The 22,424-nt window shown below is 53.4% G+C and overlaps 1 protein-coding gene across 1 annotated transcript in view; it reads right to left on the bottom strand.

The window, feature by feature from the left end:
• Positions 1 to 22,390, bottom strand: part of HADHA (hydroxyacyl-CoA dehydrogenase trifunctional multienzyme complex subunit alpha) — a 30,359-nt gene extending 7,969 nt beyond the window's left edge. Inside the window, exons 1-13 of the mRNA XM_040060266.1 lie at positions 22,255 to 22,390; positions 17,466 to 17,507; positions 17,300 to 17,370; positions 16,123 to 16,256; positions 14,868 to 15,006; positions 13,851 to 13,970; positions 13,666 to 13,768; positions 9,601 to 9,723; positions 7,834 to 7,952; positions 6,626 to 6,682; positions 4,385 to 4,494; positions 3,372 to 3,506; positions 1,059 to 1,230 (exon numbers count right to left, since the gene is read on the bottom strand). Of these exons, the coding sequence (XP_039916200.1) occupies positions 1,059 to 1,230; positions 3,372 to 3,506; positions 4,385 to 4,494; positions 6,626 to 6,682; positions 7,834 to 7,952; positions 9,601 to 9,723; positions 13,666 to 13,768; positions 13,851 to 13,970; positions 14,868 to 15,006; positions 16,123 to 16,256; positions 17,300 to 17,370; positions 17,466 to 17,507; positions 22,255 to 22,342 (1,413 nt within the window). The 5' untranslated portion in view covers positions 22,343 to 22,390. The remainder of the gene's footprint in view (positions 1 to 1,058; positions 1,231 to 3,371; positions 3,507 to 4,384; positions 4,495 to 6,625; positions 6,683 to 7,833; positions 7,953 to 9,600; positions 9,724 to 13,665; positions 13,769 to 13,850; positions 13,971 to 14,867; positions 15,007 to 16,122; positions 16,257 to 17,299; positions 17,371 to 17,465; positions 17,508 to 22,254) is intronic.
• Positions 22,391 to 22,424: the final 34 nt, after the last annotated feature.

Raw genomic sequence — 22,424 nt, 5'->3', positions numbered from 1 at the left:
AAGGGAGAGCACAGAGTGAGCAGGGATCACCTGGAGGGGACAGGGGAGAGGATACAGTGAGCAGGGATCACCTGGAGGGGACAATGGAGAGCACAGAGTGAGCAGGGATCACCTGGAGGGGACAGGGGAGAGCACAGAGTGAGCAGGGATCACCTGGAGGGGACAAGGGACAGCACAAAGTGAGCAGGGATCACCTGGGAAGGGACAGGGGAGAGGATACAGTGAGCAGGGATCACCTGGAGGGGACAATGGAGAGCACAGAGTGAGCAGGGATCACCTGGAGGGGACAGGGGAGAGCACAGAGTGAGCAGGGATCACCTGGAGGGGACAAGGGACAGCACAAAGTGAGCAGGGATCACCTGGGAAGGGACAGGGGAGAGGATACAGTGAGCAGGGATCACCTGGAGGGGACAAGGGACAGGACACAATGAGCAGGGATCACATGGGAAGGGTGGAAGGGGCTGCGTCAGCACACAGGATCCACATTTGCATCTGGAGTGTGATGTGCAGAGCCCTGGGAGATCAGGGAACCCTGGCAAACGAGGATTTGCTCATTAGAAGCTAATTGCAAAGCAGTAGCTCAAGTCAGGCAGCTCTGACGTGCCCTGAACCCTCCCCATGTCTGCAATACCAGTCCCAGAGCTTCCGTGTTTCTGCCAGGCCTCTGCAGGCACAGGGGACACTGCAGGAACTCCCCTCTCCCCAGTGTGAAATCCCCTCGAACAGAACACAGGCACAGCAGGGGAAGGACTGCGAGGTGTGGAGATACCACAGCACATCACTGGCACATCAACGTCCTCAGACAAACGGAAGCTTTTTTGGGAGCGCTCCCAGGAATCAGGGAATGTCAGAATGAAGGAATTGATCATCTATCAGTTCCTTAATTGAGCAGGGAAACGTCTCCAGTGAACAGAAAGGCTGCCCTTGATGCTCACCCACGTCCTGGGGTAACTGATTTGTACCAAGAGCCCAAGTGCAGCACAAAGGGGAGGGGACAAACGCAGGAGCACAGCCCAGGACCCTCCACCACCCAGGGGCTGCTCAGGACCGATACTCACAGCCTCCACCTCCTTCAGCACTTTGTGTTTGACGTTGATGTCCTCAAACACGGCCTCGATGACCATGTCTGCCTTCTCAAAGCCTTTGTAGTCCAGCTGGCCCATCAGGTTGCTGAGGATGGAGTCCCTCTCAAAGGATGTCAGGCTCTTCTTCTTCACCTTGCTGTTCAGCCTAGGGAGGGACAGCTCTGTCACAGCTCCTGTGTGGGCCAGCCAGGCTGCTGGAGGGGCACCACAGCAATCCCTCCTGTCTCTCTCCCAGAGCCAGCACCCAAAACTCCATCTGAACCCTGCAGGACTGTCACTCTGTGTTCTGAGCCCTGCTCCCACAGCTCAGCTGAGGGTCAGTCACTAATGTTCCTGATGACACACAGCTGAGCACTATTTCTGCAGAAAAGAAGGAAACCGAGGAAGAAAACTCTGGAATGCCTTCCCTGGTCTTCAGGCAGCCAGAATCACTCTTTCCTTAGCTCTAGAAGCTACTGCTGAATCTTAGGTCTCTGCCTACCCAAGGAGCTAAGGCTGAGCCACTGAGTCTGTCCCACAGCAATATCCCAGCACACTGCAGGGGACAACATTAGAACAAAGCTTTTCTGTGACATCCAGGGGCTCCTGCAGCAGAACAGCAGTGTCAGGAGTTCCTGATGCCGACAGCAGAGGAGAACTGTGACTAAAGGTCACAGTTGGGATGGTGTGGCCAGCAGGAGCAGGGAGGTCATTCTGCCCCTGTACTCGGCACTGGTCAGGCCACATCTTGAGTGCTGTGTCCAGTTCAGGATGGACATTGAGTGCTGTGTCCAGTTCTGGGATGTCAGTTTAGGGTGGACACTGAGTGGTGTGTCCGGTTCAGGGTGGACATTGAGTGCAGTGTCCAGCTCTGTCCCCTCAGTTCAGGATGGACATTGAGTGCAGTGTCCAGCTCTGTTCCCTCAGTTCAGGGTGGACATTGAGTGCAGTGTCCAGCTCTGTCCCCTCAGTTCAGAGTGGACACTGAGTGCAGTGTCCAGCTCTGTCCCCTCAGTTAAGGGTGGACATTGAGAGCTGTGTCCAGCTCTGTCCCCTCAGTTCAGGGTGGACATTGAGTGCAGTGTCCAGCTCTGTCCCCTCAGCTCAGGGTGGACATTGAGTGCAGTGTCCAGCTCTGTCCCCTCAGTTCAGGGTGGACATGGAGAGCTGTGTCCAGCTCTGTCCCCTCAGCTCAGGGTGGACATTGAGTGCAGTGTCCAGCTCTGTCCCCTCAGCTCAGGGTGGACATTGAGAGCTGTGTCCAGCTCTGTCCCCTCAGCTCAGGGTGGACATTGAGAGCTGTGTCCAGTTCTGTCCCCTCAGCTCAGGGTGGACATTGAGAGCTGTGTCCAGCTCTGTCCCCTCAGTTCAGGGTGGACATTGAGAGCTGTGTCCAGCTCTGTCCCCTCAGTTCAGGGTGGACATTGAGAGCTGTGTCCAGCTCTGTCCCCTCAGTTCAGGGTGGACATTGAGTGCAGTGTCCAGCTCTGTCCCCTCAGTTCAGGGTGGACATTGAGAGCTGTGTCCAGCTCTGTCCCCTCAGTTCAGGGTGGACATTGAGTGCAGTGTCCAGCTCTGTCCCCTCAGTTCAGGGTGGACATTGAGTGCAGTGTCCAGCTCTGTCCCCTCAGTTCAGGGTGGACATTGAGAGCTGTGTCCAGCTCTGTCCCCTCAGTTCAGGGTGGACATTGAGAGCTGTGTCCAGCTCTGTCCCCTCAGTTCAGGGTGGACATTGAGAGCTGTGTCCAGCTCTGTCCCCTCAGCTCAGGGTGGACATTGAGTGCTGTGTCCAGCTCTGTCCCCTCAGCTCAGGGTGGTCACTGAGACCCTTGAGCGTGTCCAGAGGAGGGAAGGAAGCTGGTGAGGGGCTGGGAACACAACCCCTGTGAGGAAGGGCTGAGGGAGCTGGGGTTGTTGAGCCTGGAGAAAAGGAGCCTCAGAGGTGAGCCCATCACCCTGCACAGCTCCCTGAAAGGTGCCTGTGCTCACCTGGGGCTGGGCTCTTTCTGCAGGCAGCACTGACAGAAGCACAGGACACAGCCTCAGGCTGTGCCAAGGGGAATTCAGGCTGGATATCAGGAGAAAGTTTTTCATGGAAAGAGTGATAAGGTACTGGAATGGTCTGCTTGGGGAGGTGGTGGAGTCACCACTCCTGGACATGTTTCAGAAAAGACTGGATGTGGCACTCGATGCCATGATCTAGCTGAGGTGTTAGGGCTGGGTTGGACTCGATGATCCTGAAGGTCTCTTCCAGCCTGGTGAAAGGCAGCCCAGTGCCACCAGAACAAACCCCCTGAACTCACATACCCTTTATAGACCTGCTGCTGGCCTCTGTCCAGACCCTTCTGTGCCGTGTCCTTCAGAATGGTCTTGATGCCTTTATCCACGGAGACCTGGGCGATCCCAGCTCCCATGAGCCCCGCTCCCAGCACAGCCAGAGTCCTGCAGGGGAGGAACAAGGAGACACAATCAAAGCTGGACATCTGTCCTGAGGTGACTTTATGCTTGCATCCCCAATCCTCTGCTCTGTTTGTGCTCTATGTTGAGTTCTGTGCCCTTAAAACTGGTTCTAAGAGCAAGGAGAAGCGCGGAGTTTGTTTTGAGAGAACTGCCTGACTCCACACTCCTCTCGGGGCTGGGTGCAGAGGCTTGGAGACACTGCAGGACAGAGATCTCTTTGCTTTTAGTTAGTTTTACACAGCTAGGGCAGAGAAGTTCCCTGGACTGTTTTATTTCCTTTTTCTTGGGACTGTTTAAACCTGCTCTGGACTGAAACCCCAGGGGAGCACTGGGGGCTGCACCGGGGCCTGGAGCTCGGCATTTTCCAGCAGCGACGGAGGGACTGGGACTGATGAGAGACTGAGAGAGAGCCGAGCTACACCCACGGCAAGAACTTTCTCAATTTGCCATCTCACTCCAGAACGAGAGGCTTTATTGTTTCATATTATTCCTTCTTTGTACTTGTGGGCACTTTGTTTGTTAAGTAAATAGTTTTTTCCACTTTTCTCTGAGGAATTTCTTTCCCAGACCGTTTGTGGGGAGGGGCTGTTTAGGTTTCTCCCCGGAGGGATCCCATCCAGGGGTTTTCTCCCAAATTTACCCTAAACCAGGACAACATCCCATCGCTGCTGGCAGTCTCACACAGCTCCTGTCATCCACCCAGGTACCACGTGAGTGAGGCCACACAGCAGTGAGGCCTCCAAGCTGCAGGGGAGGGTGGAAACCTCTGCTCTGATGCACACATCTCCAGCCCATTCTGTCCCAGGAGCCTTTCAGAGCTCCTCCAACTGCTCCTTCAGGCATCCCACACTGGCACTTACTTGACCTCTTTCTGAGGCGTCCCAAACTTGTTCTTCTTGCAGTGCACCTGCCCGTGGTAGAGCCCCATCAGCGCCTTGGATTCCTTGGTCACTGCGAGCTGGCCAAAACTCTGGAAAGAAAGGGAAGAGGGAAGCAGAGTTTGGGATTAAACAGCACATCAAAAACACAGGGAGTGGGGAGACAGGCACTGTGTGAGTGCACAGCTGAGCAACCTGGAGAGAAAAGGGACAAGGGACCAGGTCACCTCTGAGGAGAGGCAACTTCTGGGCTCAGCACAGCCCAGCCTGCACCACCTCCTCCTCCCCAACAGCACAAGGACCTGGAGCTGCTGGGGAGAGCCCAGAGGAGCCACAGAGCTGCTCCAGGGCTGGAGCCAGGCTGGGAGAGCTGGGGGTGCTCACCTGGAGAGGAGAAGGATCCAGGGAGAGCTCAGAGCCCCTGCAGGGCCTAAAGGGGCTCCAGGAGAGCTGGAGAGGGGCTGGGGACAAGGGATGGAGGGACAGGACACAGGGAATGGTTTTCCATGACAGAGGGCAGGGCTGGATGGGATTTTGGGCAGGAATTGTTCCCTGGCAGGGTGTTGAGGCCCTGGCACAGCTGTGGCTGCCCCTGGATCCCTGGCAGTGCCCAAGGCCGGGTTGGAGCAGCCTGGGACAGAGGAAGATGTCCCTGCCCACGGCAGGGTGGGATGGGATGAGCTTTGAGGTCTCTTCCCTCCCAAACCATTCTGGGATTTGATGATTCCAGTTCCTCAGAGACAGGATTTCCCTGACATGAGACCCTTCCTCTCCTGCACACCCCACATTAACTGGGGCCACTGTTCCCACAGATCCAGGTGGAAGCGCTGTGTCCTCAGGCTTTGACAAAAATCCCTACAAATAGGTCAGCTCTCTCTGACAGCAGCAGCCTGATCCTATTTTCAGAGGATCACAAGCAACAAAATCTAAGGCCTGCATAACCTCCCAGCACCCAGCATGAGTGTTCTGAGGAACACAAAGCATAAACACACACAAACCAAAAGTTTTTGGAGCCAAGTTTGCCAAAGAAAAGCAAGGAATGTGATCTGGAGCAGCCTATACCTTCCTTCACCACTGTCCTGCGAGTTAAAATACCCAAAACAAAGCCCAGAAGAGAATCTGCAAACTCCTGTCCTGGGGGAGAGAGGGAGGCAGTAAAAAAACCCACAACACTGACACTTATTATTCTTCAGGGGTTCTGGGAAGATCTCCATCCTGCTGCTGTTGTGGGGGGAAAAAACCCATTCATTCTTTGCTGTCAGGAACAGAGTATCCCAAGGCTTTTATTCAGCACCAGACCAAACGTGGGTGGAATGCACAAGCAGCAGGGATGGGGCACAGCCAGGAGGGCACTGGTGACAGCTACAGCTCAGAGCAGGCCTTGGAACCAGAAGGGAACAAAAGGAGTTACAAAGCACATCAGGGAAGCGGGAGAGGGATGGATTTCATCAGCATTTAAGGGGCAACGATCTTGGGGGTGACCCAAATACAGAGATAATCAGATGGGAATGCGGAGCTGCTGGGGACTCAATCCTGCAGAGCTGGCAATGCCCAGGTAACCCCACCTGTGGCTCTGTGCACAGCCAGAATTGCCTCTGTGGCACCAGAAATAACAAATTTGAGCAGAACTGTGGCAAAAACAGGACCACTGAGGAAAAAATAATTAGGGATAAGTCGTTTATTGTGGCAGAGAAATGGAGGGATGAGGATGGCTGAGGAAAACAGAGACTCTATGTGTGTGTGTGTGGAATAAACTGATCACACACGAGCTGCTGGGCAGGACTGCCCACCAGGGTCTGTCCTGCATCCTCAATTCAACTCTATTCCAGCTTTCCCTGAGTCCCAGCAAAGCTCAAGCAGGACTGGATGGTGTTTGGGACATGAGGCTCAGGTGCCAGCACGGTGAGATGAGTGAGAGATGAAACATCCCCAGCCAGCTCCTAGAGGGGGGTGTGGAACCTCTCCCTCAGCCAGGAGGAGCAGCTCCAATCACCCAGAGCGGCCCTGCCTGTGAGGGGTTTGTGTTGAGGCTCCCCATCCCTGGAAGTGCCCAAGGCCAGGCTGGATGGGGTTTGGAACAACCTGGGCTAGGGGAAAGCGTCCTGCCCGTGACAGGGGGAGGAACGGGGTAAGCAGCAGGCTGTGATGAACCCTCTGTGTGGGTGAACACAGATCCCCTGACCACAGCAGTGCCTGAGCCCTGCCAGCATCTCCTCTCCTTACCTGGGATTCAATGAGGTATCCAGCATCACGCCCCTGATCCAGGCCAGTTTTTACGACCTAATCCAAAAAGCAGTAAAGACACACCACAGTTCAGTCAGGCTGCAAACACAGGCTTTAACCCTGTTGTCTCCAGTGACCCCTCCCCAACATTCACGGCACATTTCAGTCTCCCTGAGTCCTGTCCCTGCTGCTCTTAGCAGAGCTGTGTCACCCTGTCCTTCCAGCACAGGACAGGTGAGGATTTTACCACCAGGTTCATTTTTAGCCATTCCCTGTGGTCATCACTGCTCTCTCAACCATTCCCAAGTTTTAGAGAAGTCTTGGCAACGACCTCAGGAGTGAGAAGTCATTTTACAGTAAGGATTCATTCACAGAGTGTCTGTAACAGGATGTCTGTGTAACAGAAGGGACTAATAAAGTATGATCTAGTTAGTGCTGTGAAAATTATAGCAATTTCTATATTTATGGTGTCAAACAGGTCTCCTCAACTCTTCAGAGACGGCACAGAAAACCTGGGAAAACTGCAGCTGAAAGTCTCATGGACAAAATATTCCAGCTAAATCTTCCCTCAGCTGGGATTCCTGCTCTACCCCTCACTGCTACCAGTACCCATAAAGTGCTGATGGTATTTTGGGCAGTGATTCTGAATTCTGCCCCACAGCCAGCACTCCTCAGGACTGATCTCTGTGAGGATCAGGACGCTGGCTTGACTCAGAGGAAGGATTCCCTCTGCCTGTCCCACACTGTCCTCCAGATCCAGCTGCCCTGCAGCTCTGTCACCCTGGTTTTTCTGAGTTTTTTAAAGCCTTTTGATTGTTTATAAAAATGCAGTCAGACCTTTTAGCTACTGTACAATATTAGGAGCAGTTTCTACCTTTTCCCCACACATGTAACATAAACAAATCCTTAGTTTTTCATTCTCTGTCCTTTGTTTGCATATTTCTAACCTGAAAACAATTGTAACTGACAGCTGGTCTGGCCAGTTGGCTGAGAGGTGATAACTCCAGAAGCCAATCCACAGCCAGACCCACAAATGTATAAAAAGTAAGAAATAAACAGGCAGAGGGGCTCTGAGCCTTGTTCTCTGCCTTGGCTCAGCCTTGGGCTCTCTCGGAGGAACAGCTCTGCCCTGCGAAAATCTCTTGACTCCGTGTGATTGATTTGTGTATCCCAGTCACACAGCTCCTCCCACCTCGCAGCAGGGTTACCTCGATGATCTTCAGAGGAGCAGGGTAGAGACCTTTGGTTTGCTTCTGAACCTTGCCCTCCACTGTCTTGTAAACTTGCTGCCTCACGAAGGGAAGAGCCATGGCATAGTCTGTCAGCCCTGCAGGGTGGGGCAGAACAGGGGTCAGCACGGTGCTGCTGCACAGCCAGCCTGCCAGCATGGACTGCCGAGGTGAGACACAAACTTCAGAGAGCTAAGGATTGTAGAGGGGTTAAGATTTTAGTCAGAGATAAGCTTCGCTGAAATTAACTGAAGTAGATAGGTAGGCTTTGCCGAAATGAAAAGTTAGTAATGAACTAAGAGAAACTGCGTTTGGGATCACTCCTCCGTATTAGAATAACCGATTATTTGTCAGCTTTATGTTTGGTTAGCTGTGTTTATAATGAAGAATACAGAAACTGACAAATAGCTTGTAGGAACATAAGGCAATTGTTGGCCTCCTCTGCCCAGAAACGCATTGAATGGTCACGAAGACAGGAAATAGGAGTCCTACCAAGGGTTCACTTATCACATTTGCATTGAAAAGGCAGAAAGGCCAGAACGAGGAAGACTTCTTTACTTCCTCATGCTGGGGACCCCTGTTGCCATATTATGTGAGCTTTTGTGAGATGTTTACAGCTCTGTAGTTAAATTCCCACAGTTTGTACTGTTAACATCATGTTTTCTACATTCCTTTCTGATAAGAGACAACTGATGGACTTCTAGCCTGGCCATTGGGATGGAGAGGTGGTAGCCTTGTTCTCCAATCCCTGGTCATTCTTCAAAACCTTTAAAAACTTTGTAAATAAAAGCTTCTTCTTCAACCTTCATCTCAGAGTCAGAGTGTGTGCATCATTTTCTCTTCGTGCCCTCTAGCAACAGACTCCTCCCCATGAAAAGGAGCACCCATTTCAAAGAACAAACTACCACGCTTAATGGCTTCTTAGCTAATTACCTTCTTAGCTAATTACCACACGAAGAGGGGAATGGGATGTACCAGGGTTACGAATACGCATTTGTGTTTGGGGTATTCAATGCTTTTGTAAATATAAGGACTCTGTGATCACCTGTAAACTGTGGTGTGTATTTGGGAGCTATCCCACAGTAATCATAATAAACACAAACTTTCTAACTTTAAACTGTCAGAGAGTTTTTGTCCGTCACAGCTGGGTATCGACACCAGATCAACACCCAGATTTCTTTAATAAGTCAGAGGTAAGGGAATAACAAATATCTGCAGTAAAACATGCACCTGAAACCCAGGTACGGGCAGCAGGGGCTGCTGAGAGGGTTTCCATGGATTATTCCATGGACAGGTCTCACTGAGGGCTGAAGTGAACACAACTGGTGACAGACTGAGCCCTGGGAAGCACAATTCCCACAGAGACGTCCCCATTTCTGGGCTGTGCTGTGGAGGATCAGCATGGAGCAGTCCCAGGTACCTCTTTTCCCACTTGAGTTCATGAGCTTGCTACAGAACTTGCCACTAAAACCTTGCAGATGGACAGTCCCTGGAGGCACCTGCTTCCTCTCGCTCCTCAGGGCCTGGCTCCCTTCCAGAAACCTCAGGAGCCACCACGTCCACCTCTGCCAAAGCCTAGATCTGCAGGGCAACGTTTTCTCTACCACCACATCGCTCAAGAGATGATTCCAACATGAAATAACTTGGTTTTGAAACGGAATTAGGTAGGAGCACGAACACATCCTTGAGCAGCCAAGCTGGATTTCACTCCCTGCTGTCCCCTGGGATTTGTCCACGCTGACTTACTCTGCATGAGCCCTCTGGACCTCTTGGCAGACACGGTTTTGTTGGCCAGTCCCCTGGCAAAGTTAATGGCCACCTCCTCCAGGTACTCGATTGTTCTCGCTTCGGGAGTCTTCACTCCTGGCCCTGGGGAGAGCAGAGAGCACAAGTTATCCCTGAGGGATGAGGATGCAGGGAAACCGGGACCAGACACAATGTGATGGGCCTTTGAACTGCTCCCACTCCATTCCCTGCTCCTGTTCTGCTTTCCTTGGTCACGACCAACAGTGGAAAGGCTCAGCAGGGACCATATGAAGGCTCCAAGGGATTTATATCGAGGGCATTGTGCAGAAATGCAGGAATGCCAGCTCCCCGTGGGAGCAGGGCTGTAACATCCAACTCTGCAATCAGATCAGTTTGCTCAGGACCTTCTACCAGCCTCTGGACACCTCCAAGGACAGACATTCCATGACCTATCTGGAGGTGTCTTCAGCTCCTGGCCATCCTCTTATCACTTGTGCCTTTTATTCCTCAAACCTTTGTACTTCACATAACTGCAGGCACCAAGAATCCTGAGGGAACTGAGATGTTCTGCCTCCTCTCCCTCTCCCTCTCCTCACAGAGCTGCTAAATACACACACAGCATTTTGGGAGTGCTGAATCCCTGGAAATCCCTGTACTGGAGCCAATGTCCAACCAACCCCAACCTTTGAACTCAGTGCAGGAAACCTCTCAGCTGCTTTAGCTGCTGCAACGCCCTGCTTAAAGCTGTCCCACAATGAAGCAAGCCACCACAAAACCAGTTTTAGCAGCCTCAGAGGAGGGGTTGCACAATTTCCAAGCACAGGAATCCTCATTTCCCGGCAATCAGGACAGGAGGACACAGCACAGGGCTGATCAGGAGGCTGTGAGACGCTGCCAGAGGCAAACTCCGAGTCATTAATGACAGAGCAGTGCCTGGTGAAGCTGCACAGGGCTACTGAGTAGAGCCTGGAGATAAATGTGCAACTTTGGGCTGTGCAAACCTGGTGAGATTACAACCCTGCAGCTGGGCAGGGCCATTTCCCTTCACACAGCCTGCTCCGAACACACCCAGACACTGCAGGGTCCTCACAGCTAAGGAGACACCCCGACAGAGGAGACAAAATCCATGATTTCCAGCATTCCAAATCCAGAATTCCAAAACCAGAAACTCCCTCCTGCTTCATCTCTCACTATTATCCTCCTCCAGAAAAGGCTGAGACCCTCAGCTGTAAGGTTTTATTCACAGAAAACTCAGAATGGTTTGGTTGGGATGGGAATGTTAAAGGTCATATAATCCTCACCCTGCCATGGGCAGGGACACTTTCCACTGCCAGAGTGCTCCAAATCCTGTCCAGCCTGGCCTTGGGCACTGCCAGGGATCCAGGGGCAGCCACAGCTGTGCCAGGGCCTCAACACCCTGCCAGGGAACAATTCCTGCCCAAAATCCCACCCAAATCCCCTTTTCCAGCTCCAAGCCATTCCCTGTGTCCTGTCCTTCCAGCCCTTGTCCCCAGCCCCTCTCCAGCTCTCCTGGAGCCCCTTTAGGCCCTGCCAGTGCCTCTGAGCTCTCTCTGGATCTTTCTCCTCTCCAGGTGAGCAGCCCCAGCTCTGGAGCAGCTCCGTGTTTTTGTTTCACCTCTCTGTGAAACAAGTCGAGGGTTTTCACCCAGCAGACCTCAGAAGCTGCTCCCTGCTGAGGGAGCCTCTCAGCAAAAAGGAGATAAAGCAGCACAAACACTCTCTGACAGCTCAGGGAAGCTCCTTGTGGAAGTCTTTCTCCTGCCCTGGCAGAATGTCAGAGCCAGTCCAAGGAAATGAGGCCAAACCAAACAACACAGCTGATTTTACAGGCAGCAGACAAAATATAGCTCAGACCTGAGACCTGCTGCATAATCTACATTTCAGCAATGCCCAGTGGGTTTTAGAGAATTCACTGCAAACCTGAGAGTATCCGGGAGCTGAGAGCTCAGCTTCCAAATTCTCTTCTCACCACACAAAGCTGAGACCTTCAGCTTTGTTGATGTGCTACAAGATGTCAATGCCTGATTCCATGTTTCCAGTAGCTTGGAAACATTAATAAGTGCTGGATTCTGACACTCGAGCTGAAGAAAAAACTGCAGATTGTTTCCAAGTCTGAGCTGTGAGAACCATCCACACCAAGTGGCTGACCCCACACGTGTGGGTTTACGTCACCTGCAGTTAATTCCCAGTGTTTTGTGGTGTCCTAACCCGGGAGCTCCGAGCTGTCCACTCCCATCTGCTCTCTTTTACAAATGGCACGTGCCAGAATTGGATCCAGGGAATGCTGCAGAGCTCCCTGCTGAAGGAGAACGGACTTGCATGCCCCGAAATTGCCTCCTGATTGATGGTGTCTGTCTCCTCCCAAGCTTTCTGCCATCACTTAAAGCATCACCTCAGGCAGAGCTGCTTTCCCCAGACACAGAGTGCACAGGAGCCCTCCTGGTGCTGGCTGCTGTTTGGATAACGAGGAACACATCCAATGTTTGCACATAATTTGTGTTTCTGTGTTCCTCCTACGTGCTTCTCCGGGCTGAGCCAGGATTCCCAGCAGCTCCTCAGAAAGCTCACGTCTCCTGTCAGCACCTCGGGGTAACTGTGGGTATAAACAGCCACGTTTGCTAGCTCTTCAAAAACAATTCACTTCTAAGCAAGTATCAAGTGGAAGTTTTTCCAAGCAGTTTTAACTCCAGCCTGAGAACCACGAATTTGTTTTACAGGAATGAATGCAGCTAAAGATAAGCGAAGGATATCTGTGTATCCTGGGCTGATCCCCCAGTGTGGGCAGCAGGGGAAGGGGGGATTCTGCCCCCGTGCTCAGGTGAGACCCCACCTGCAGAGCTGCCCCAGGACCTGGAGCTGCTGGAGAGAATCCAGAAGAGGCCCTGAGGTGATAAGAGGGATGGAGCAGCTCTGCTGTAAGGAAAGGCTGGGAGAGCTGGGATTGTCCAGCCTGGAGAGGAGAAGGCTCCGGGGTGACACAACTGTGGCCTCGCAGTGCCTGGAGGAGCTGACAGGGAAGATGGAGAGAGACTGGGGACAAGGGATGGAGGGACAGGACACAGGGAATGGCTTCCACTGCCAGAGGGCAGGGCTGGATGGGATTTTGGGCAGGAATTGTTCCCTGGCAGGGTGGGCAGGCCCTGGCACAGCTGTGGCTGCCCCTGGATCCCTGGCAGTGCCCAAGACCAGGATGGAGCAGCCTGGGACAATGGAAGATGTCCCAGCCATGGGAAGGGACTGGATGAGCTTTAAGGTCCCTTCTCAGCCAGGCCATTCCATGATCCTGTGATCCAGCTGAGCACTGTGGGACAGCACGGACACCAGGGCTTTCCTGGCACTGCTCAGGGTGGGCAGCAGCAGCTTTTTATTCATTTTATTTTCTTCAGCACCACCAGTGTGCTCTTGCCTGGAGAAACCATGCTCAGCACCCTCCAACTCCTGACAGTGCCAGCTGGAGCAGTGGCTTCCATCCCAACTCCTGAGTGGGGCTGATGACAGCAACTTAGGAGGCTCTGGAGAGTTTAGTCCTCAAACTCCTCATTTAGTCACCTTCCAAGAAAGCTGCCCTAGCAAAAGAACTTTGGGAGCAAGACACGATTGAGCAGCCCACTCAGCACTTGGAATCCTGCAGTTTGCAGGGAATTTCTCCACCCAGCTGACAATTCTGAGCGCCTAAGCCACGGGGACTGCCTGCTCCAGCTCCTGTCAGGGATTACCAGCTGCAGGCTGCAGAAACACAGACATCACTCATCCACTGTCCTTCCATTAGGGGCTGCAATCTGTCCTCTGACACGATAAATGAGCAGTGTGGGCTCTTATCTGGATAATTAGCTGAAGGAGGAGAGCCAGCAGGCCTTGTCCTCTGTGCTGACCTCGACTGCTCACTCAGCTTCTGCAGCAGCCTCGCATTTCAAGGCCCCCGTGCTTGGTGGGAACACGGATTCCCCGGCAGAGCAGGACAAGATCTCTCCACACATTTTGGTGAGGGGAGAGGCTCCCTGACAGGCAGCAGCACATGAAGGAACTGAGGGGACAGTGTCTGACCTAGTGGTTCCACCAGCTGGTCAACCAGCCCCATCTTCTTGGCTCTGTCTGCACGGATGTTCCTCCCAGTCAGCATCATGTCAAAGGCAGCAGGAAGTCCCACCTAGAAGGGCACAAAGAGGATTCCAGAGTGGGAGCTTGCCAGGCAGAAGGGGCTCAGGGGTCAAGTTTTCCCTCTCACTCACCATCTTTGGCAGCCTCTGAGTACCCCCTGCTCCGGGCAGGAGACCCAGCAACACTTCAGGTGTTCCCAAGACTGTTTTCCTGTCCTTTGTTGCTACTCTGTAGTGACAGGCAATGGCAACCTTAAAATGGAAGAGACAAGGAAAGGTTTCCCTGTGAAAGACAAACTGGGCACCCATCACACAGCTCTCTCCCACACACTGCCTCAGTTTCCCTCATGACTCTGCCCCAGTTCCTTAATCCAGCTGCCCAAATTCCCTCTGTGCCCTGATGGCTTCTTCTGAGTGATGACAGCAAGCAGGTGTGAGATGAACATCAAACTCTCAAGCTGATTTTAAATCTCACCTAGACCATTAAGGGCTTAATTAATTCACACCAAGAGCCCAGTCCCATCCTTGGATGAGCCATGATTCCTGGTTTATCCCTGGATTGCCAAGTCCAGATGAGTCAACACAGCGGGTGTATAAAGCCTGAGAAATCAGTACAAACTGAAGAGACTCCACTCCAAGGTTATGCTGTTCTAGTAACAACTCTGCTCCAGGAATTAGCAGAGGCTTGCTAATTACAAAATCCTGGATGGAGATGACAAGGCAGAAGACCCAGCCAAGGTCCCCACACTCACCCCTCTCACAGCAGCCCTACAAAGAATGGAAGTTGCTGGGATACAAAGCTCACTTCATCTGAAAAGCAGCACTTCCCAGGCTGAACCCTGCCAGCAGCATTGCTGCAGATCCAATCCCTGCTGGAAACAGCCGGTTTTCCCTTGGACACTCATCTAAATATTAGCCTGGCCCACACAGGTTCAGATTTGATTTGCTGTCTTTCCACAGCAGCAAAACTCACACGGCAGAGCCCTGAAGCACAACCGAGCCATTAACTCGCCACAAACTCGTTTACATGATGTAATGAGCCCTCATCAGCTCCCAAATTCATCTCACAGTACCGGTCCTGCCGGCATCATTCGGGTAAGCAGAGAACCAGCTCCCACCCCTGCTGTGAGCCCCAGCATTGCCCAGTACCTCCAGCCCTCCTCCCAGGCAGCTGCCACTGATGGCAGCAACCACGGGCTTTGGAGAGTGCTCAATCTTCTCCAGCATCTTCTGTCCATCCTGAGAGAGCTGAGTCACTTCCTCAGCAGTCTTGCAGGCTTCAAGCATGCTGAGGGGAGGAGAGAGGTGGATCAGGATGGGAAAAGCACCGACAAAACAGCAGGAGAATGAGAGGTTTGGCCAATTTTTCCCTGTTTTCCTACAATCTGCAGTGCCTGACAGGCAGGCAAGAGCTGCTTAGGCCCCAGTTTTGGATTAGACACAGGGAAACTAAACCCAGCAGGGTCAGGCCCTGCACGCTGACAGGGGCTGTGCCTGAGGCATTGAAGGGGATCCCTTGTGCCAGGGCTCTGGAAGCCTTTGGGAGAGGAGGAAGGGTCACAGGAAGCCTCAAAGCACTGGTCAGGAAGGGTGGAGGAGAAAAATCACTCTTCAGAAGAGCAGATGGTCAGTGCTCTGATGCCACGCTGCCAATTAGAGACTCCCTGTGCCAATTAATTCTCCTGGAGGCTCGTGAGCTTTGCCAGGCAGGAGAATTTGGGATGGTGGAGGTGCTGAGGCCAGGAGACACCTCTTAACCACAGCCTGGCCTTTGCTCTGCTCACCTCCTTCCCTCCTGAGCAGTGAGCGAGTCTCTGTCCCTAGACAAAGCCAGCTAAAAATGTAACACGGTTTTGGAGGGTCTATTTTTAATTTACCTTCTTTCCTCAGAGCTTTCTGGCTTTTAATGTCTTTAAGCAAATACTCTGTCCTGTCAGTGTCAGCAGTAGGAGCCAATGGCATTCCAGGCCCCGGTGGGCACCCACAGGATCATTCCACAGCCTGGAAAAGTTACCCAGGGAGCCCGGGAGGAGGCTGCTGAGCACAGGGCAGAGTGCCAAACCCTGCCCAAAGCAGGGGCCAGGCTGGAAGGCTGCCAGGCACTCCAACCCAACCTAAACGAGTCCTGCATGTGAATTATCCGCTCCTGTTGTACCCCAAGGCTGAAGGACAATGCCCACCCCAGAGCCAGGATGGGTTTCCTTGGCTGCAGGAAGGAGGGACCAAGTGGCACAGCCAGGACGGGTTTAAGGACCCACCACGTCCTTCTTTGCCGAGATCCTCACTTCATCCCAGCCACTCCGAAATCCTGGACATTTCGCTCCCAGCCTGTGCCTCCCTCCAAGGAGATGTCAGGGACAAAGTGCAGGATTTCAGGGACAGCCCCATCAGCTCCTGTGCTTACTTGAGATCCGCTCCAGCGATGAAAGAGCCCGGCTTGGAGGAGATGAGCACGGCGCTCCTCACAGCCTCGTTGGCCCAGATCTCGTTCATGACCTCGGTGAACTCGGCGCTCAGCTGCTTGGACAGGGTGTTCACCTGGGAGCAAAGTCAGCAGCGGCTCAGCTGGAGCCCACACCTGCTGCAAGTTACTCCCGCCTCGTCCCAGCACAAAGCCCACTCCAGGATAAAACCCTGCAGCAGGTCACCTTTAATCAGGAAGTTTCTCTTTAACCGTCCCCACAGTGGGTTTGTAGCCTCAAACATGGATTTTGTGAACTCATAAACTGTTGGGCTTTTTTTTTTTTCCCCATGTAATCATAGAATCACAGAATGGTTTGGGATGGAAGGGACCTTTCAAGGTCATCTCATCCAACCCCCTGCAATGAGCAGGGACACCTTCCCCAGACCAGGCTGACAACATCCCTCCAGCTTTACTGAAAGGCTGCAACAAGTAGGACAAATCCAGCCTGGGTTCTTTAGGTACCACCAAATCCTCACATAAAATAGAATATTTCAAACCTGAGACTGCTGCTGCTCCTCAGAGGAAAGGAGTGTATAAAAAAAAATCCTTCTGGACTGCCACAATTATTACAAGATTCAGCTGCTTTGATTTAAAAGCTAGGTTTTTATTGCAAGCTCTATCCCTGCTCATAAGGAGCATTTCCATCTGTGAGATGACACCTGAAATTAACCACCACTTATGAGACTCCAAAATACATTTTCAGATGTATTCCTTAGATGTCATTTACAGAGTTCCTGCCTCCTGATACCTGAACGACTGCAGCTGTATTGACCTAAAAAATGAGAATCAGCTTCTATTTATACTGTATCCATGATAACAGAATCAAAAGTATTTATGGATTCCAAATTACTGGAGTATGGACACACTCTTTAACTGACTTGAATACAAGAACTAAGCAAGATTTCTTTTTTTTTTTTTTTAAGTTTTCCTTAAGATTTGAAACTTAAAAACACCTTGTGCCTGGGAGAGAGACAAATTAGCTTAGCACACACAAGAGGCACCTCCAAATGTCTCATTAAAATCCCCAAATCTTCTTTTTCCTATTTCTCCTTTGCTCCCAACTTTGAAAGGCTGCAGGTTAGGAAAGTCCTTAGCCTCCAAGGGGAATTTTCAATACCTTGGAATTTGGTGTGTTGAAGCGCACGACAGCAACATCCCCTTTGATATCACAGCTGACGTGGGTTCTTTCTGCAAACAAACACATGGCTGGGGTCAGCTCCTGCTCCAGGGATTTTAAGGGGAAAAAAAAAAAAAAAGGATTTATAGAAAAGCTTCACACTTACCTTGGAGGGCACCGGAGGTGGAGATGTTGCGGCAGGCATAACCTAAGGAAAAGATGTCACAGGGGTTAAAGGAATTCTCAGTCTCAGCCTCGCTCTCTCCCAGCTCTCCTCACCTGCCAAGGACAGCTTTTGGGAACCCTGGGCACCAGCCAGTCCCTCCCCTGACAGCCTGAGCTGTGCCCCCACCAGAGTCCAGCGGGTCCCACAGCGCTGCAGGGGCCTTCCCAGCACAGACCCCACACCCAGAGCTGCAAAAAAGAAATCCTTCCTCCCAATCCTTCAAGGGATGGAGCAGCTGGCACAGGGGGTTTTGCCTTTACCACCCTCATTCCAACATCTTCAGGGAGCTTCCTGCACCTTGGGGAGCTTCAAGGTGAACTCCCTGCAGAGCAAACGCGACTGTCCAGGGTATTTCTGTAAAAACACACTCTGGTGGCAGCAAACGGGGCCAGTCCAAGTGTCACCACACAGGGGGCACAACTGGAGGGGCCACAAAGGGCTCACAAAGTATTTATTCTTGCCTCAATCTATTGACAAAATACTCAGAATCACAGGTTGGTTTGGGTGGGAAGGGACCTTAAAGCCCATCCCGTGCCATTCCTTGCCATGGCAGGGACACCTCCCACTGTGCCAGGCTGCTCCAACCCGGCCTTGGGCACTGCCAGGGATCCAGGGGCAGCCACAGCTGTGCCAGGGCCTCAACACCCTGCCAGGGAACAATTCCTGCCCCAAATCCCATCTGGCAGTGGGAAGCCATTCCCCCTTGTCCAGGGTCCCTCTGCAGCTCTTGGATCCACCTCTAGTAACGACATACAAAGCACGCAAACATGTGAAGACATTCCAGAGCCCTCAGAAAATTCCGACCACGAGATGAACAAGTTCTGCCCACAAGCTTCTGACTCACAAATCTCATTTTTCTGCCCAGAAACAGCGTTTGAGTCCAGGATCTCTCAGCACATGAATGAACCCCAGCTCCATTCAGGATCTTGACCCTGAGGATCCCCTAACTCAGATCCGGGCTGAATCTCTGCCAAAGCTGCTTTAAGTCTGAATTCCAGTAAAACTATTACTTCCACAAGTATCTACCAGCTCACACACAGGCAATTAGCCAGGGGAGGGTTCTGCTCAACACTGGTAAAACCTTCAGGAACGAAACATTCTCATTCCCAGCAGCAAGAAAGGAGAAAAATCCAACAGCGGGAGAATAAACTGCAAACTGTGGCTCCCCAACAGGTGTCTCCCCCAGCCACAGCCCCGTGACACGGGCTCTGCTGCACTTTGGCCTCCTTTCCACCTTGTCTGGGGTGCTGGCAGTAGGGACTGACCTTTGCTCCCATTCCTGAGCCCGGGATATGCACTGTGATGCCGTGGGGATGGAAATTCAGCGTCAGGCTGTCCCAGCAAACAGGTCTGGGGTGCGTGTTTGCGTGTCTCATGCGCCCAAAGCAGCGTTTTATGAACAAAGAGTGAACCGGTTCCCACTCCAAAGCTCCTCAGCAATATTTAATACCCACGTGGGATTGCTCCATCCAACAGTAATTTCCCTAAACTCTTTGTGTGCTCGTGTCAGGTGCTCCTGAAAATAAGCACCAGCATTCAATTCCCACAAACCAAGTGTGGGCTGACAGTTCCTCTGGTGAGAGATGCTGCCCAGCAGAACACCATGCTCCTTTATCAGCAGTTAAAGCCAAGCAACCTCTTCAAAGAGAAGGCAAGGGCTGAACTGTCTCCCTGAATCCATTCATTCAATCCCTGCAGCAAGCTGGGATAGTGCAGGGTGTCCCTGCCCACGGCAGGGGTGTGGAACAAGATGAGCTTTAAGATCCCTCCCGGCCAAACCAGTCTGGGATTCCGTGGTTTTTGCTCTTTACATGGCTTTCCTTTTCCATATCAGCTCCCAAACAGATTCCTTCCACGAAAACCTTCAGGCTTCCATTCCACTCTGCCTTTCCATTCTCACAAAATAAGAGAGATGAAGTAGGAAAAAAAAATAAATCAAGGGCATGACTGGACAAATCTCACTCCACTTGAACATAAACACTTTTGGGAGGGGTGCTGTCAGCAGTGTACCAGCTGCTTAACACTGGAGTGAGGTTTCTGTACCCTGGCAGTGGTTTATTTCAAATCCAGCATATTTGTGGAAAATCTGCCAGGAAGTGAAAGCAGCTCCTGGTCCTGGTCCCTGCACATCTGCTTTAGGTGACGATCCCTTCAGCACTGCAGTGAGAACGTGCCAAGATCAGAGCCAAAAAAATCCTCCAAAATGCTGCATGAAGCAGCAGCCCTTCTCCAGACTTCCACCATGCCCCATCATTCATTCCAGAGTTAAAGCCCTGAAAATCAGTTCCAGTCTCACTCCAGCTCAAAGACTGTCCAACACCAGGACACCTTCAGGCGCCCTCAGGACTTTGCCAAGGACCTGGATGCACCAGAGAACGGACAACACCCATCCCACAGCCCAGCCTGCTCCTTCCCACTTTCTCTTTTCCCTGTTACTACCTCAGCTGCTTCCCTGCCCAGCATTTCCCACCTCCAACCCTTCCACTCACCCGGACGTGGCGCTCTGCTTGAACTGGGAACGGCCTCCATGGCTGATGGCTCAAGGAAAAAGCCTTTTTCCAGTCCTGGAGCACCCCAAACCCCAGCAGGACGGACGGGATGAAGCTCAGGCCACCTGAGCTGTCCCTGCGAGCTGAGCACGGAGCTGTGACCCGTGAGATGGGAAACTCCAGGCAGACTGAACTTCCCAATCCACCCCGGGAACCCGGCGGCGCACGGATGCGGCCCAGCAGGTACAGCCAGCCCTGGAGCTCACCCGGCTCCTGACTGCTCCCTGCCTTTGGGCTGCCCTGGAGAGCTTTGCATCCACTCCCCAAACGCTTTTGCAAGGCAGAACGAGGGCTTTAATTAATTACGAACAGCGACAGCATCCTTGGAGCGGCTCTGGAGCTGTTTGTTGTGAAGAGCCTCGCCGGTTACAACAAGAATTCCAAGCAGCAACAGCCTGAGAACTGCCTGGAGCTGCCACAAGTCTGCTCAGCAGTGATTGCAGCACGCTGTCACGTACAAACTTGCTCCAAGGCTGCAGAATCATGGAATTGCTCACGTTGGAAAAGAGCTCTCAGAGCGCCGAGCCCAGCTCTGAAGCCAGCACCGCCAAGCCCAGGTTTGGGTTTAAATGAAACACAGCTGGATTTTGGCTCAACATGAACATCAGGCTCTGAGCTCTTCAAAGTGCTCAAATATGAGGTTTCTAGAGCTTCCTAGCCAGGCTCTCTGGCCTTCTCCCTCCTGGGGGAGTACCAAGCCACGCAGCAGAGAGCCACAGCCCTGCCCAGGCTGGGAAGGGAGAGGCCTCACACAAAACCAAGGAATCACTGAATCCCAGGATGGTTTAAGCGGGAAGGAACATTAAAGCTCATCCACCCCACCCCTGCCATGGGTAGGGACACCTCTCACTGTCCCAGGCTGCTCCAAACCCCAGTGTCCAACCTGGCCTTGGGCACTGCCAGGGATCCAGGGGCAGCCACAGCTGTGCCAGGGCCTCAACACCCTGCCAGGGAACAATTCCCGCCCAAAATCCCATCCATCCCTGCCCTCTGGCAGTGGGAAGCCATTCCCTGTGTTCTGTCCCTCCATCCCTTTCTTCTCCAGCTCTCCTGGACCCCCTTTAGGCCGTGGCAGGGACTTTAAGTTCTCCTCCTCTCCTCCAGGCTAAACAATCCCAATTCCCTCAAATCATGGAGCACCTGGAGACACAGCCAGGCCTGGGCACAGCCTCCCCCCCAGCCATTGGGATTACAGGGATGCCCCTTCCCGGGGATCCCCCTGTGTGCCTGGAGGGCAGCCACAGGATCAGGATTCCCAAGGACACGGGGACACCCTCTCCTTTGACTCCCTCTCCTTTCCAAGCAGGCACCCAGGGCACTGGGGACAGGCACGTGGCAGGGCACAAGGACACTCTCTCCCTGTGGCTCTGTGGCACTGTGCAGGGACCATCCTGACCCTGGGGTGTGTCCCCTCCTCCCTGCCAGGTCACAGGGATCCTCCCAGAACCGCACAGAGATCCCCACAGCGCGTCCCCGTGCAAGGACTGGCACGGCAGGATGTCCCTCGTGGGGGCACACGACCCCCAGAGACCCCAGGACATGGGGGGACAGAGGTTGGGGACCCCCCTGGGTGATTCATAGGCCATGGGGACAAACCCCTCACATGGGGCACAGACACACGCGGGGACACCTCCCACCCCACAGCTCCCCCGGGATCCCCCGCTCCTCCCAGACTCTTCCCCGGGAACATTTCTCACAGCCCGCCACGGTCACAACACCTGAGTACCTGGTGTCACCTTCGGGACACCCGCACACCCCCTAACCCCTGCCACAGCACCACAAAATCCTCTCTGTGACACCCCTTCCCTCATCCCCACCCCGCACGTACTTCCCTGTCGGTGTTTCCCCACCTCTCAGAGCCCCCTCAGCACCGCCCTGCACCTCCCACCCTCAGTGTCCCCCTGCCCTCACCGCTCAGCGCCTCCTCACCGTCCCCTCAAGAACTTACTCCTCAGCGTGTCCCATCCCACCCCAGTCCTCGCTCCGTCAGTGCTCCCCCAGCCCCTCGCTGTCCCCCTGCCCGTCAGCGCTCCCCTTCCCTCAATGTCCCCTCAGTGCCCTCTCGGTGTCTCCGTCCCTTACCCCGCGCTGCCCCCAGTGCCCCCATCCCTCAGTGCCCCCCTCACGCGCGGAACACCGCACGCCAGCCGCTCCCGCCCCCCGCCGTCCCCCCCGCTCACCGCGGGGCGGGGTGCGCCGCGTCGGGCCGGCCCTGGCGGCGGCCGGGAGGCGGCCGAGGCTGCCGATGGCCCTCACCGCCGCCGCCATCTTCGCCGAGGTCGAATGAGGGAGAGGCCGCCGGGGGCCTCACCGCGCCCGCCCCGCCCACACCGCCCCGCCCGTACCCGCG

Source organism: Hirundo rustica, chromosome 3, assembly GCF_015227805.2.
Source record: "Hirundo rustica isolate bHirRus1 chromosome 3, bHirRus1.pri.v3, whole genome shotgun sequence".
NCBI classification, from domain to species: Eukaryota; Metazoa; Chordata; class Aves; order Passeriformes; family Hirundinidae; genus Hirundo; species Hirundo rustica.
The sequence above is the reverse complement of the archived record's forward strand: the minus strand, read 5'-3'. Positions and strand labels throughout refer to the sequence as shown.